Raw genomic sequence first — 15,455 nt, forward strand, 5'->3', positions numbered from 1 at the left:
ATTTAGGTGGTATTAGTGATTTTGCGGGCAACCAAGAGTTAGCACTAACACTTGGCGCCAAGGATTTTTGTTGTAGAAGAAAGATGCAATGGAAATGGAGAGGTTGTATGCTGCTAACACTATAGTCTACTCGTCAGCTTCTACCCACTAGTAATTAATCCTCCTCACTACCTAGTTGAACAAGGAAGAGGCAAAATGCTCGGAGAAAAACACACGTCCCTGGTTGTCGACATTAGTAACGGCGTTTTACTTCCAAAAGGACGTCTAGACTTGATTATCTATGAGCGAGCTAACAAAATATAGTAATGGAGATACAGCTAGACTGTTTGACAGCTACATTCAATGACCCGCGATGTTCCAAAGCCCGACTCCTCATTTACCCCTGCAGCTCGCGCTCGCCTTTGCGCTGTCCTTATATGCATTGATAAAATTGAGATGGCGGCTTTCACTCGTGGGTTTCTTCCCATTCCTGAGGGCGTAATACCTATCGTGAAAATCTTTCAGATCTTTCCGCACAACGTCGGCGTTTGAATTGCCTTTCTCATCCACCCTCGTATTCTTCGCAATCGTAGCCTCCTGATCTAGTGTGTACCACTCATAGTTTTCATTTGCCGGATTTTTGCCAAGGTCCTGGATCTCAAGCTGGTAGGCTTTTAGCTTTTCATCTGCTCTCGCTGCTTTGACCAAATGCGGCCCATGATCTCCAACACGCGCCTTCTTGATGTCCTCTCTGATTTCGTCAAATTCTTGCCACAAAAGCGGACCGCGGGCGCTCCCATGCTTCTTGTAGGCGTCGTCTACCGTTTCGCTGACCCTCTTGACGAAATCTGGATAGCCTACTGTCACACGGACATTCGACCTCGACCCTAACCCAGCAGCACGAGGCTCGCAGAGCCGCACGGCTGAGCCTCTCGAACCCTTCAAAATGCTTCAGGCAACCAGGCCAACTCGGTCGGAGAGTCTATTCGACCGATAGCACAACCTACCCGAATCCCCTCAATAATCCCTGGCGTATTCCAGCCAACAATACGTACGCCGGCTGCACTGCCCCTCATATCGGGCTGTGCTAGCCAGGCCAAGAAGGGAAACCCTGCTGTCACAAGGACGATCCCTAACCAACCAAGGCACTCCGGCGGCGATAGGGCGGTACCCGTGACGACGCCGGCGTCATAGGAAGGAAGGATATTGGAGGAAGATACTCGGGAAGGATCATATGTAAGCACAGCGGTACACACCGCTAGATAGATGCCTTATGGCCTCATGACCCAGATCAGGCCAGCAGAAGGAAGGAAGGCTTTGGCATAAGAAGGTCGGGAACCCCAGCCTGGATGGAAAGGCTTGAAAGGATTCAACAAGGCCTTCGAGACCAAAGTAGTTTATCAGCTGAATTGAACTACTGTTCCAAGCCCAGAATACTGCCCTTGTCACACCTACTGCGGAGCTTTTCATCATCTGGTGAGGAGGCACTTCGGGGGCACTTCTCCTCTTGTTGAGTGTGAAGATGTTTTTAGCGGTTTCTCGTACGTCCAGTTTGTCGCCTTGGAACACACCCCATTTTGTTTGGGGTTTGGGTGCTGCAGGGTTGTTGGGGTCTTGAGGGGCGGTTGAAGTATCTTGCTGCAGGAAGTCCATGAATTCGTCGAAGTCGCATCGATTGTTGGGTCTACTACCAACACATGGAATCCATTCCTCCGTGCATGCTGGAGTTTTGAGGTTGGGTTTGAACTTGTTGCATCGCATGCCAATTGTGCGGTCTGCTTCGGCATTGAATCCGTCAATCTCGTAGGCCTTGAATAGCCAAATACGTTCGAGGCCAGACTGGTAACCTCCGGCCCAGACAGTGACCAAAAGGTGGGAAAAAGCGAGGGGAAGAAAAGCCCGCATGGTAAAGGTGAGCGCAAACTTTAGCTGACACCTGTAGACAGCTACGGTGTCGATAAGAGCCGAAGAAGAAAGAAGCGGAAGTATGTAGTGGGCGTTGAATTCGCAAAGAACCACGAGATGATGAAGAAAATGGGAATGAAGCATGCCCGTTTCATGGCACAGCAGTAGTCTTTAATAGACCTTGCAATCATGAGAATGAATAAGGTATAGAGAGGGGTGTCATCAGCAGGCCTGATCTAAGAGCACCGGCTAGAGATGCGAAGTCGCCATCGGGACACATACGACGTTGTTCTCTAATTCTCAGTCTTGTGTTCATGGTCTTCACCTCGACTGAGGTCTCTGCCGAACTGTTAGCTTCTTTTCATCCTCGGCTAGCAGAATATGATCCTCGAGGTACATGTAGAGGCACTGTCTGCCACGCATCTCTAGGGAGTCTCATCCTAGTTGAAATCAGGACATGGTAGTCAGTGGTAACCAGGGCATACCTTTATCTCACCCTTGCCTCTCAAACAAGGTGGATTGGCAGGGTTACCGACGGACCCGCACTGGAGTAATCCACTTATGGAGGACTCGATGCTACTTCTTTCACCACACATTTCACGGACCGCAATCTCCCAACGGACGGGACAAAATCAGTTGAGGCACGTAAGGCCAGTGTGCCCCTTGTGCCAGCAACCTTTTTAATGTTCCGAATTCGATTGAAAATTTTAACCGAGGAGTTCATGTTTCCGGGGCGCTGCACGACACTTGTAGAAGTAGGTACCCCTGGCACATCGACACTAATTTGTCGTATATGTACATGGGATGGAGGTATTATGGAGGTAGGGAATACTCCGAGATACCACCAGTACTTACCTCAACTTACAAGCTCGAAGTAGCTTCTTTGCCTCCACTGCCTGGATGTAGGTATTATGTAAAGGTACCAATCCACCTGAAATTTACAGAAGGAATAGGTACCTTCATATTCAAGGATATGGCCTCTGCAGTAGTCCAGGAGTTTGGACTCAAGAGTTGATTATTTGAGTCTCCCAGGCAAATATATACCCATCGTCCATCGCATATGCCAAAGCCGGATCATATACTGTTCGATTGGATCATCGAGGCAACTTCTATGTCCAGTAATATTTGGGGATCAGAAGGAATGCTTCATGCTCTCTCATCTTCTTACTTCACTCTTTACCGGTTTTGTAACACAAAAGCAACAAACCCGCCAGCTCTTTAACCGGAACTCTCTTAGCCCCTCGCCATCATGCGGGCTCCATTTTGCCATCTCTTTCTCTTTGTCCTATCCGCCTGGGCCCAAGCCTCTGCTTCTGATATTGGCATCGCATCGCAGAATCAAGATTATACGGATGATCTTGATGAGTGGCTAGCAGCGACCGAGCGGATGTCCCCAGAGGCGCTCAAGCCATGTCCTATATTTTGCAGCGCGGCTGGGAACAGCTCCTCTACGGACGGATGGTTCCTATTCCCGGATTTCACCAAGCTGGCGCTATGTAACGAGACCATGCTCCTCAGCATGGCCGTCCAGGCCGAAGTCGAAGAAAACAGCCCTAAAGCATCCCTCGGTCAGCCCGTCGTCAGGGCTTGCTTGGCCGACTATGAGTCAAAGTTGAAGAGCGCCTTCGTTCCCGAGGACGGGAAAGCCTCTCTTTGTACAACCGCCAACCGAGTGCTCGAAGAAGCTTCCGTCTATATGCACCACCCGCAACTTGAGGATGATGATGGCTTCTCGGTCAGCCACGCCGTGGCTGCGGGGCATCAGATCGTCAACCGCCTCGCCCAGCAAGAGCCTTCGTGCACGAACAATGCGATGGAGTTCGGATATTTCCAATCGTCAGCAATCGGCATCTTTGCCGGAGCTGAAGTCCACCAGCACGGAGTTAGCTCGGTCATCCTGCGGAAGCTGTTGGAGTACGCACAAGAACAGAGCGTCTCAAGAACAACTGTTGTCCAGCTATGCGGCGCGGATGGCCGAGGCGCGGACTACAGCATTGGCGTCGTTGCGACAAGTTCCAGGAACCTTCTTTTCGTCCAAGAGGTCGTAAGAACGTGGGCCAGCGGCGGATGCATTTCCCAGGCCGATGCCGGCGAGGACTGGATTAAAGTTACCCTCCGTATCCCTGCACCAGCCGACACCATTCCTTCATCATCTTCCCTTTTGACGAACGGCACTCAAGGATCCAGTAACCTCACCACCAGAGACATCCAAGCTCATACTAATGCCCGCAGCCACGCTTACGCCCACGCTCATCTTCATGCGCATGTGGTGGGTGTACGTTCTGGAACGCATCTCAGTGTCAGGGCCGACTGCAAAACCGCCACCGTCCAGACAGGCGACGGCTGCTGGGCTGTGGCCAATAGGTGCGGGATAACTCAAGCCAACTTGGAAAAGTACAACCGTGCCAATCTATGCAGTACTCTTGTCAAAGATGAAAAGGTCTGCTGCAGCAGTGGAACCTTGCCCAGCACGTTGCCCGCCGGAAATTCGGACGGCACATGCAAGACAAAATCCGTCGTGAGCGGCGATGACTGTGGCTCGCTTGCCTCCAAGTGCGGCATCAGCGCAGCAGACTTCATGACGGCCAATCCCAAAACCAATCTTTGCTCAACCCTAGCAGTGGGCCAACCGGTTTGTTGCACAAAGGGCACTATGCCCGATCTCAAGCCCAAGCCTGATGCGAACGGCAACTGTGCAGTCTACCAGACCAAACAGGATGACAGCTGTTATGCAATCGCAGCTTCCCGGGGCCTGACCCTGACCGAGCTGGAGAGTTTCAACAAAAAGACGTGGGGCTGGAATGGCTGTAACCTTCTCTATCCGGGTTTCAACATGTGCGTGAGCTCGGGGAGCCCCCCTATGCCTGCCAGTGTCTCTGTAAGTTTATGAAAAATTCCTTTCATTGCGTTTGCCTCTTCTTTTATATGCAGGCAGGACCATCGGCTGCCTTGCCTTCAAACCTCCCTTAGCTCCGTCCTTCTACCGCCTCCAGCCAGAATGTAACTAACTTGCACTTTCTACCTACAGAATGCTGTATGCGGACCGACGGTTCCTGGCACCCTGCAACCCACTGCAGGCACAAACTTGAGCACTCTCAACCCGTGTCCCCTCAACGTCTGCTGTAATGTCTGGGGCCAGTGTGGTCTAACTGACGACTTTTGTGTCATCTCCAAATCTGAAACTAGTGCGCCCGGAACCTCTGCTCCTGGCAAAAATGGATGTAAGTGCTCCCTTCATCAGGATCTTGAGGTCTCCAAAAGCCTCATCTCGTACCTAGTATGGGTGGGCTCGCAGGCGAATAGAGGTATGCTTGGGATGGAGTAGCAGCTAACTCTGAGGCTTCGAATAGGCATCAGTAATTGTGGCAGAGACATTATCAAAGGGCCAGCGCCAGCAGAGAAGATCAAGGTTGCGTATTTCGAATCCTGGAACCTCGGCCGCGACTGTCTGAACATGTGGGTCGACCAGATCGACACAAGTCAATACACGCACGTTCACTTCGCATTTGCCAATATCACACGAGGCGACTACAAGCCTGAAATTACCGAGCCGTGGGCTTTAAGGCAGTTTCAGTACTTCAAGCAAATGACGGGCGTCAAGAAGATCATTTCCTTTGGCGGGTGGGACTTTAGCACCGCCCCAGGATCCTATTCCATTCTTCGGGAAGCTGTGTTACCTGCCAACCGCGAAAAGTTTAAGAACAATCTTATTGCCTTCATGAACGAGCACAACCTGGATGGAATTAACCTCGATTGGGAATATCCAGGGGTAAGTGTCACGCGATCTGCATTTTCAAGCCAAACCAAAATGGGGAGCACGAAACTAACGTTGAACAACCAACTACCAATCTAGGCTCCTGATATTCCGGACATACCTAGCGATGACCCCGTGAATGGTCTGAACTACTACCGCCTTCTGTCCGGTCTGAAGTCGGCTGTTGGACCTTCCAAGTCGGTTTCGTTTGCCGCACCGGCGTCCTACTGGTATCTTAGGGCGTTCCCGATCAAAAACATGGCCAGGGACCTCGATTACATTATTTATATGGCCTACGACTTGCATGGCCAATGGGATTACGGCAATAAATGGACTTCTTCCGGATGCCCGACGGGAAACTGTCTGCGGTCGCACGTTAACGAGACGGAAACACTCGATGCTCTCTCCATGATTACCAAAGCCGGCGCGCCATCGAACAAGGTTGTGGTCGGAGTGGCCAGCTACGGCCGCTCGTTCAAGATGGCTGAGAAGGATTGCTCGATGGAGAATTGTTTGTTTACGGGATCCTCCCGCCATTCCGACGCGACGGAAGGACGCTGCACGCGTACGGCGGGCTACATTTCTAACGCAGAGATCAATGAGATCATTGCAACGGGTAACGTCCGGAAGTTGTGGGCATTGGAAGGTACAAACTTCTTGGTTTACAATGACACGGAATGGGTGGCCTTCATGGATGATGACATGAAGGCCATGAGGGCACGGGTGTACGACTCGTACAACTTTGCTGGAACGACGGACTGGGCCGTTGACCTGCAAAGATTCAGAGAGTAAGTGGTTAAGTCATGAATTTCCTGTCTACGAACGACCACTCGTCTCTACCCTTCCCTTACTGTTACAGACACAGATCACCTTGCCTTGCTAGCTCTGTTTTCTGTCTTGTATTTGGACTGGACGCTACGGGGAGGCATTATGCTAATGGCATCAATTACAGTGGTTCGAATCTTGGGGACGACGACGATTATGACGATCACGACGACGATGATTCCTTCAAATTGGACGACCTATACGCCGATGAGGAGGCCTATGAGAAGTGCTCCAGCGATGCTTACACGGAGGGAACACTGGACTTCCTGGAGGATTCAAAGGCGCGAGTGCCAAGCCACTGCCTCGCCCGGTACCTCGTCCAAGTCGAATTAGCCACGTACAGAAGGGCTTTGGAGAAGTACAAGGAATTGATCGACAATGGGTACGATAAGAAATTCAAAACATACAAAGACTATGTTATCGAGCAGATCTCCAGCCAGATCAATAGCTACATGGCTACCGACAAGGCGGACAAATACTTCAAATGCAAGGAGACGTATACGGAGCGCACCTGCTGTCCCCCAACGAGCTGCACGTGGTGTTCAATTGGTCCAGCAGGGTGCAACAACACGCCAGGCTGCACCAAGGGCGAGCACACGGTCACCATGGACAAGTGTCCCAAGTACGCCACGAGCAAAGAGTATTTTGACACCACGCCGGTTCCCAATGCCACATTCACCCTGACGGACCGGGAGGGTTTCTTTACCGATATTGCCAAGGAGTACGGTATCGATGAGTCGTGGATCGTATTTGGGAAAAGGCTCATAGGATCAGTAAACGGCTGCCAGTACGGGAACGGCAGCAAAGCATCGTTGGAAAGGTGCAACAAGTATTTCTACAACTTTCCTGTGCGAGCCGACCCCGGCAAAATCGAGGTATTCAACCCCAAGGACTTGATCGGAGACTCGTTTCCCAAGGCAACCGACATGCTCCAGCGGTTCGAAACCATGCAGATTATTGGAGAATATGACGAACTCTTGGATTGGGACGATTTGGTGGATGCTATGTCGGTCCCCGCGTTTCTTGCCGAGGAGGCCCTCACGAACATGAAGTCAGTCATCGAGACGGCCGAGAAAGTGGAGGAGATGAAGCGCAAGGCATTCATCCTCAACTTCCTTGGCGGCCTTCTGTTTTGGATTCCCTTCGTGGGACAGGTCCTTGGCCCGGGAATGAGGACGTTGGGATTAATTCTGCGCATGATTGGAAGGGTTGGTGAGGCCGCCATGGGTATTTACGACGTGGTCAACGACCCCGGCAACGCTCTGGGAATTATCCTGAGTTCGCTGATAGGCGCCGAACTGGGAAGAGGCGGATACAAAACTGCTGCAAGCGCGAGAAGAGGCATGAGTCCCAAGGAGTATAACAATCTCGGAAACGTCAAGACAAAGCTGGATAGGGTTGAGAACATTCGGGGTGGCTTCTGCAGTTTTTAGAATAGTTAATACCTAGATGCTCTGGCCGTTGACAAATTTTCATTGAAGACCGTTAGGGTACTTGGCTTTGAAAAGAGTTTCATGAGGGGATAGGCTGAGTAGGCGTAATAGAATGAAGTTATTGAAGGCCGTGGGAATGATGACCATATTGACCATCATGCCAGCAATGTAGAACATTTCGTTTTTCCCATTTTCCCCCCAGATTGTTTTGAAGCGGGGGATACCTGATAAGTAGCATTTTCAACGCAGGCTCGGGCTCCTGCGTCCATGGCTCATTACCTTCGAGTCGCTTCGACCTTGTGATTCACTCAGATTTATGCTTCACTCTGGGCCTAAGTATATTGGTCATCCACCTGATAATCTTTATTCTTGAGAGCAACTCGTGAAAGCTCTGGGACAAGGAAATACAGCGCGGCGCTCTTCGTGGTATTGGCCCCTGGAAGTGCATATTGACAAATCACAAACCTGTATAGATATTTTAGTTTCCTTAGGTAGAGGTAGTTATTGCACAGCCAGATACGCTCAAACAACACTAACTCCACTGAAAGCCAGCTCCGTCCACAAGGGCATGCAGCGTGCACCAAAACCAAACTATATTCACAATCATATACTGCCGACAACAACGAATTATACAAACGCTTTTCAAGCCAAACATACGTAAATATGGTGCCTCACCAGTCTTAACTCAGAGTGGTTAAAGTTCCGTCGACTTTCTTCTCAAGTCCGGTCCAGCACGGAAACGTCCAGTCTAAGCTTCACCGTAACTTCGGTTAGAACGGGCACACCCAAGTTCCCTACCACTCGGCACTGCGACGCTGGATTAGGAAGGTGTAATGGTGCACCAAGGTGACGAAACGAAGGTACAGTAGGACCGGTCCTGGATTATGGGAAGTGGGTTGCATGCATAGCACAAGTAGTCTGCAGGCTTGACTAATATCGACGCCACTCTGGTCACGCCCGCGGGGTTGGCTTAACCCTATTTCCTTACCCATAAACATTTACCAGTATCATCATTATTCACCCAACAAACTTTCGGCCTACAACTTAGAATCACACAGAGAACAACTCGCAATTTTCTTTGATTTATATTCAATTCTCTATTCAACCGGTCATCTTGATACCAGCAGCTCGAAATGACAGCTTCGTCTCCCCGTTTTGTAGACCTACCATGGGAGATTCGATCTAAAATATGGGAGTACACGGCCGAGCCACGCACAGTCGACGTCAACATCACCCGCTCCAACAAGCCAGTCACCGACGAACTGAGAGCCAAATTCAATTTTGGTTGCGAGCATGCGGATCCCTTCTGGATTACCATCACCCGATTTCGGTCACCCACCCCTGTGCCTGCGGCCCTGCACGCCTGTCGAGAAGCGCGCAATCACCTTACGACAAAGGATGGTGGTGGTTTGGGGCACTATCACAAGGTCTTCCACCAACTCTGCCCCGCGTCGTTGGGAGTATTTCCAGGCACCCTACCACTGCACAACCCGGACTTCCGGCTTTTCCTGGGCGTGGACCCGGAATCGGAGTCGGCACGTTACATCTGGGTGAACTTCGAAGTCGACCTGATCAACATTGGGAAAACCCCTTTCGACGAGTTTCCGCGGTTATTCAAACACAGCATCAGACGGCTCAAGTTCGAGAACGCATACGACGACAACTTTGCGTACTACAGCGGTCTCGAACACTGGACCAACCTCCAAGAGATCCAGATCGTCTGCACGGACGGGATACATGCAGAGAAGTGGGCGTCGCTGGAAGATGAGTGGTGTCTCTGGACGACAAGAAACGTCTTGCTGATCGATGGCAAAACCAGAAAAACCGGAACCGGAACCGGAACCGGAACCGGAACCGGAACCGGAACGGGGGGCGAGGCCGACGAGACGGTGATGATATCTTACTCCGACTTGGCTGCTAGGTTTGATCTGGCTGGGCTGCGGGCAGCCAGGTACAGGAAGCAAGGAGCAAGAATTAACCCTGACACTCATATGCCGTTGGTACCTTGGTTCCCGCCGGGGTGGCTGGAAGGAGAGCACATGATTGATCTTGAGTACTACTACGAGAATGGCGAGGAAGAGTTCAAAGAGCGGGTTCTTGAGCCTCTGTCGGATGATTGGTATGAATATTCAGATCTGGAATCAGACACGGATTAGCGATGACTCTGGAAGTTTTTGTGCGTCCAGGATGGTTGGCGAGGGGTTAAAGCACGCGGAAGACCGCGGGAGGGGAGCTTCAACTTTCCCACGTACATAGTTTCTACATATAGGTACTGCTAACGCCAGTATGCCAGCAGCGTTGGATGATGGGTATTGTACATTACTTCACACGGTACCTATGGTTGTATATGGTTGTCGAAGTCCATTGTTATCCTTCAGTAAAAAGACTTGGCCTACTTGCCAGGACTAAGTAGATAGAAATATCACTGACCCCTTCATGTTCGAGTGAAACCCACTGATACACAAACGCAGAAACCCCCAGGACCCCGAACATGATCTTGAAAAATCACCCCTCACGTAAGTGGCAGAGTTGAATAGGTACCTCTAGCAAGTGTGTCTTTGCCGAGGAACTCTTAGCCTAAAGCACCAGACTCGTCCCAATGAGAGGTAGCCAATATCTCAGGTTTTCAGAGTGAGAAAGAGGGAATTCTGAAAAAGTGCCATGGATGGAGCGAGAGTCATAACCAAGGAGGGTCAATTGTACTACGGTCATGAGTACCAATACCACGAAGAAACAAACCATTCATCAAGCACAGCAACGAAACCATTTATTCAAGCTTCAAATAATTGTATTACCCCAGGCTGCCAATATTTCACAGGAAAAAAAAAAAAAAAAAAGGGAAGAAAAAAGGAGGAAAGGAAAAGACAAGGACGACAAACCGAGATGGTAGCGGGCAGAGAGAGTGTTATTTGTATTGAACGACAGTGATCGATAGCACTGGCCACGTCATGAAAGGTTGATGGAACGACTTCAATAAAAGATGATGATGAGATTGATGATAAAGAGAGAAAGGACTATCTACCTCTAGCTAACGAAGTCGTCCCGGACTTTAGTTGGACCTCTCTATACCAGAGCACGTTCAAGCGCATGCTCGTGCCTGTGCCTGTTTTGAAACCAGGGAAAGGCCGTCACCGACGTGAGGAAGCACGTCATGCTGGCCCAGGTAGTCTATGTCGGGCCTACGAACAGATAGCGGGAAATCACATCGGTCTCAAGCAGGCCTTATATTTGGCTCGTGAAGTTGCCCGGCCGGGGTACAAACGTGCCGCTGGTCAAGACCAACGGGAAGTTCATGGGTGCAAGAGCAGTTCCCAACCGTACCTACGGGGTAAGTGCAGGTTTTGGTAATCTTTCATCAAACAAGTTGTGGGTGGGCTTTCCTTTATCCTCGCCCAGGCAGCTATGTTCATATCCCGAGGAGGCAACCACAGCCAGCTGTGTTCGAATCGTTTAGGTTGTTACATAGCGGAGGACGACCCGCCTGACGGAGGAAGAGCGGACATTAGCAATTTGGAAGGCTCGAAGTTGCGTCGCCTTCCATCTTGGTTGAGTTCATTATATACCCCGTAATTTGTTCAGATGAAGCCACTGCTGGAGGAGGTGAGAGAGAAACCGGGTACCCAAGTCGAGTTGTGTGATACACCAAAAGTCTGAGTGACATCTCCAAGACAGCACAGCATATGGGAACAACCATTCACCATTCACCATTCACCATTTACCAAGCGTGCAGACACGAAAAGGTTAAACTTGGTCAAGCTTCAAATTCCTTTGTATTACCCATCAGGCTGCCAACATTTTGCACGAAAAAAACGTCAATAAGCAAGCGCCTCCTCCTCCCATTTTCCAGAAAGTTCAACAGATGAGAAAAAAAAAAATATGCCCGAATTTACAAAAACAAAAGTATGTACAGAAAAAAAACTCCGGTATAAATGATATCATGATGTGATCGCCCCTTTTTAACATCCCGTTCTTTTCCACTTTTCCCTTTCCTCTTTTCTCGTTCAACTCATGCTAAATGCTAAACAGTTTCGTGGTTTGTTTAAGCATCAGTGACGCAACCGGAAGAAGCATCCTTGACGAGCTGGGCGTACTTCCTGAGAGTGCCGCGCTTGGCCTTGGGCTCGGGAGCCTTCCACTCCTTGCGACGCTTGGCGAGCTCCTCCTCGGAGACCTCGAGGTCGAGGACCTTCTTCTCGGCGTCGATGACGATGGTGTCGCCGTCACGAACGAGACCGATGGGACCGCCCTCCATGGCCTCGGGCACGATGTGGCCGATGAGGAAACCGTGAGAACCGCCGGAGAAGCGGCCGTCGGTGATGAGGGCAACGTCCTTGCCGAGACCGTAGCCCATGATGGCGGACGAGGGCTTGAGCATCTCGGGCATGCCGGGACCGCCCTTGGGACCCTCGTAGCGGATGACGACAACGGTCTTCTCGCCCTTCTTGATCTCGCCGCGCTCGAGGGCCTCAATGAAGCCGTCCTCGTAGTCGAAGCAGCGGGCCTTGCCCTCGAAGCGGAGACCCTCCTTGCCGGTGATCTTGCCGACGGAACCGCCGGGGGCAAGAGAGCCGCGGAGGATCTGGATGTGGCCGGTCTCCTTGATGGGGTTGGACAGAGGGCGGATGATGGTCTGGTCGCTGGGGAAGTCGGGGAACTTCTCGACGTTCTCCTTCATGGTCTTACCGGTGGAGGTGACGCCGGAACCGTCGATGATGCCCTCCTTGAGAAGGAACTTGAGAAGGGCGGGGGTACCGCCGATCTTGCAGAGGTCCTCCATGACCCACTTGCCGGAAGGCTTGAGATCGGCAAGGAAGGGAGTGCGGTCGGAAACGGCCTGGAAGTCGTCGATGGTGAGCTTGATGCCAACGGAGTCGGCGATGGCGATCAAGTGGAGGACGGCGTTGGTGGAACCACCGAGAATGTTGACGACGATCATGGCGTTCTCGAAGGCCTGGCGGGTAAGGATATCGGTGGGGCGGATGTCCTCGCGGAGGAGGTTCTTAATGGCCTCACCAATGCTCAAGCACTCGTTCTTCTTCTCGGGAGACTCGGCAGGGAAAGAGGAGGAACCGGGAAGGGTCATGCCGAGGGTCTCGATGGCGGTGGCCATGGTGTTGGCAGTGTACATACCACCGCAGGCGCCACCACCAGGGCAGGCGTTGCGGACGATGTCGAAGCGCTGCTTCTCGTCGATCTCGCCGGCGATGTACTGGCCGTAGGCCTGGAAGGCGGAGACGATGTCGATGTTCTCGCCCTTCATGTTGCAGCCGGGCTTGATGGTGCCACCGTAGACCATGATGGAGGGGCGGTTGACACGGCCCATGGCGATGAGGACACCGGGCATGTTCTTGTCGCAACCGGGGAGGGAGATGTTGGCGTCGTACCACTGGCCGTTCATGACGGTCTCGATGGAGTCGGCAATAATCTCACGGGACTGCAAGCTGTAGCGCATACCGGTGGTACCCATGGAGATACCGTCCGAGACACCGATGGTGTTGAAGCGCATGGGGACGAGGCCAACCTTGGCGACGGACTCCTTGACGAGGCCGGAGAGGTCGAGAAGGTGCATGTTGCAAGGGTTGCCGTCATACCAGACAGACGAGATACCGACCTGGGCCTTGTTCATGTCGTCCTCGTTGAGGCCGGTGGCGTAGAGCATGGCCTGGGAAGCACCCTGGGACTTGGGCTGGGTGATGGTGGCAGACACCTTGTTGAGCTGCTTCTCCTGGGCATTGTAGACACGGGGAGTGGTGGAGAGGGAGCGGCTGGATCGGGAGAGACGATGCTAGTTTGGGATGTTCTGTTCGAATAGCTTCACTTTTTTTTTGGGTTGGACATCAAGGTGTATGTGTCACGGTCACTGGGCGCAAAAACTCACAGGGAGAGACGGGCAGAAGCCAGAGCTCTGGGGGCCTGAGCCCGCAGGAGGGAGGGAGCGAGCATGATGTGAGGAAGGGGAGAAGCTGCCGTGCAAGGAGTCGCTGGCAGAAGGAAGGAAGGGGTGGAAAGGGGGAAGAAGAATCACGACGACAAAAGCAAGAAGATCAAGAGGAGGAAGACTTGGGACGAAGCTACGGAAGCCGGGCTAAAAGAGGCGACTCGTTTCTTTTCCGGGCGGCCTGGGCGAAGTCGGCGTCGCCAGGCGGGACACAAAATTCCTCTGACGCTCGCGACGAGTCACTGGCCACAGGGGTTTGCCGCCAAGTCCCACGGCCACCCCGCAAAAAGCTCCCAAAGCTCCCCATGTCGACCAGGGGGTGGTGAGATATACGAGCTCTGTGATTGGTCGATAGCTTCAATAGTTATTGAACACTTTAGCCCGAGTGCCGTGACGTGTCTGGACAAAACTTTCAAAGCTTGAGACGAACCACAAGAAAAAAGTGGAAAAGTAAACATTGGAAGAGGATTCTGATAGCGGGCCTCTATCGTCGTGACAATATCGTTTTTCAATGGCTTTCAATTGCTTATTTAGAAATGTCGGATTCTGGCTTACCGTCCACCTTACTCAGACAGGTTCCACCACATGCGCCATGGAGACTCGGGGCCCCACATTCTTAAATGTCAAGCTTCCGTCATCGGAACTGAACATGGGCTGGGCTGTCCCCGGAAAATGCCATGCCTGTGCCATGCACCATTTGATCTGTCATTCTTCGGCCGGTATTCGACCGTCGACACCGATTTGACATCCGGCCATGGTCAAAGTCTTCCAATGCCGTTATTTCTAGGCCAGCCGAGGTGCATCATATATCGTCCACCTTAGGCATCTCGATATGATGCTCAGGCTCACGGCTGCGGCGACGGCGTCTCTCCATCCTTGGTCTTCTTTTCCACCTCATCCTTCACCCTCCTATCGAGAATCTGATCGACAACGCCCAGCTCCACCGCCTCCTCCGCCGTCAGGTACTTGTCTCTCTCCATCATGTCGCTAATGGCCGCCAGGTCGTACTTTTCGAACCCAAAGGACTTGTTGATGTGCGACTGTACGATCTTGTTGATTTGCTCTCTTATCCTCTGGATCTGGTTCGCATATATCAAGATATCTGACGCCTGACCGCGCGTGCCGCCGAGAGGCTGGTGGACCATGACCGTGCTGTGAGGCAGCGCGTACCGCTTGCGGCTTTCCTCGATTTCCGCGCCATCCGAAAGGGCTACGGCCCCAGTTTGGTGGACGTCCACTGGGTACCCGGCCACAAGGGCATCACGGGCAACGAGATTGCTGACGAGCTCGCTAAGGCGGGCGCCGAAGGAGGAGAGGTAGTCAATGAAGGCTTGGCTACCCTTGCGCACTCAAGGCGGCTTGCTAAGAGGGAGGCGCATACGGATTTCAAGGCATGGTGGGCCGCGAACAAGCCAGAGTCTTATGCAGACTACCGGTTGGGGGTCTCTATCCAGCCTAACGACGAACTAAAAGAGCTGGACAGACGCTCTTTACACCACCTCCTCGCGGCCAGGTCTGGCCACGGGGATTTCAAGGACTACCACGAGCGCTTCGAGCACGAGGACGCCCTGCTGACATGTTTCTGTGGAAGCTGGAAGAATCCCTTCCATCCCTTTTTCTG

At 52.1% G+C, this 15,455-nt stretch overlaps 6 protein-coding genes across 6 annotated transcripts; 3 read left to right on the forward strand and 3 right to left on the reverse strand.

Moving 5' to 3' along the window:
• Positions 1 to 372: 372 nt before the first annotated feature.
• Positions 373 to 1,884, reverse strand: SMAC4_13945 (uncharacterized protein; the record flags this gene model as incomplete). Its single annotated transcript, XM_066091707.1, has 2 exons — positions 373 to 836; positions 1,431 to 1,884. The coding sequence occupies 2 exons, from the start codon at positions 1,882 to 1,884 to the stop codon at positions 373 to 375; spliced, it is 918 nt and encodes a 305-aa protein (XP_065947438.1).
• Positions 1,885 to 3,403: 1,519 nt separating this feature from the next.
• On the forward strand, positions 3,404 to 6,430 carry SMAC4_13946 (uncharacterized protein; the record flags this gene model as incomplete). The annotated part of the gene is made up of 4 exons (XM_066091708.1): positions 3,404 to 4,762; positions 4,913 to 5,105; positions 5,235 to 5,653; positions 5,738 to 6,430. 4 exons carry the CDS (start codon positions 3,404 to 3,406, stop codon positions 6,428 to 6,430), a joined length of 2,664 nt encoding a protein of 887 aa, XP_065947439.1.
• Positions 6,431 to 7,389: 959 nt separating this feature from the next.
• SMAC4_13947 (uncharacterized protein) lies at positions 7,390 to 7,896 on the forward strand (the record flags this gene model as incomplete). The annotated part of the gene is made up of 1 exon (XM_066091709.1): positions 7,390 to 7,896. The coding sequence occupies one exon, from the start codon at positions 7,390 to 7,392 to the stop codon at positions 7,894 to 7,896; it is 507 nt and encodes a 168-aa protein (XP_065947440.1).
• A 1,053-nt stretch (positions 7,897 to 8,949) lies between these two features.
• SMAC4_09811 (uncharacterized protein) lies at positions 8,950 to 10,706 on the forward strand. Its single transcript, XM_066091014.1, has one exon. The coding sequence runs from the start codon at positions 9,030 to 9,032 to the stop codon at positions 10,050 to 10,052; it is 1,023 nt and encodes a 340-aa protein (XP_065947441.1). The 5' UTR covers positions 8,950 to 9,029; the 3' UTR covers positions 10,053 to 10,706.
• A 941-nt stretch (positions 10,707 to 11,647) lies between these two features.
• SMAC4_09835 (uncharacterized protein) lies at positions 11,648 to 14,168 on the reverse strand. The gene is made up of 2 exons (XM_066091019.1): positions 13,775 to 14,168; positions 11,648 to 13,661 (listed from the first exon to the last, which is right to left on the reverse strand). Exons 1-2 carry the CDS (start codon positions 13,837 to 13,839, stop codon positions 11,936 to 11,938), a joined length of 1,791 nt encoding a protein of 596 aa, XP_065947442.1. The 5' UTR covers positions 13,840 to 14,168; the 3' UTR covers positions 11,648 to 11,935.
• Positions 14,169 to 14,679: 511 nt separating this feature from the next.
• SMAC4_09836 (uncharacterized protein) lies at positions 14,680 to 14,979 on the reverse strand (the record flags this gene model as incomplete). The annotated part of the gene is made up of 1 exon (XM_003342967.1): positions 14,680 to 14,979. One exon carries the CDS (start codon positions 14,977 to 14,979, stop codon positions 14,680 to 14,682), a length of 300 nt encoding a protein of 99 aa, XP_003343015.1.
• Positions 14,980 to 15,455: the final 476 nt, after the last annotated feature.

This window comes from Sordaria macrospora, chromosome 6, assembly GCF_033870435.1.
Source record: "Sordaria macrospora chromosome 6, complete sequence".
Lineage (NCBI taxonomy): Eukaryota > Fungi > Ascomycota > Sordariomycetes > Sordariales > Sordariaceae > Sordaria > Sordaria macrospora.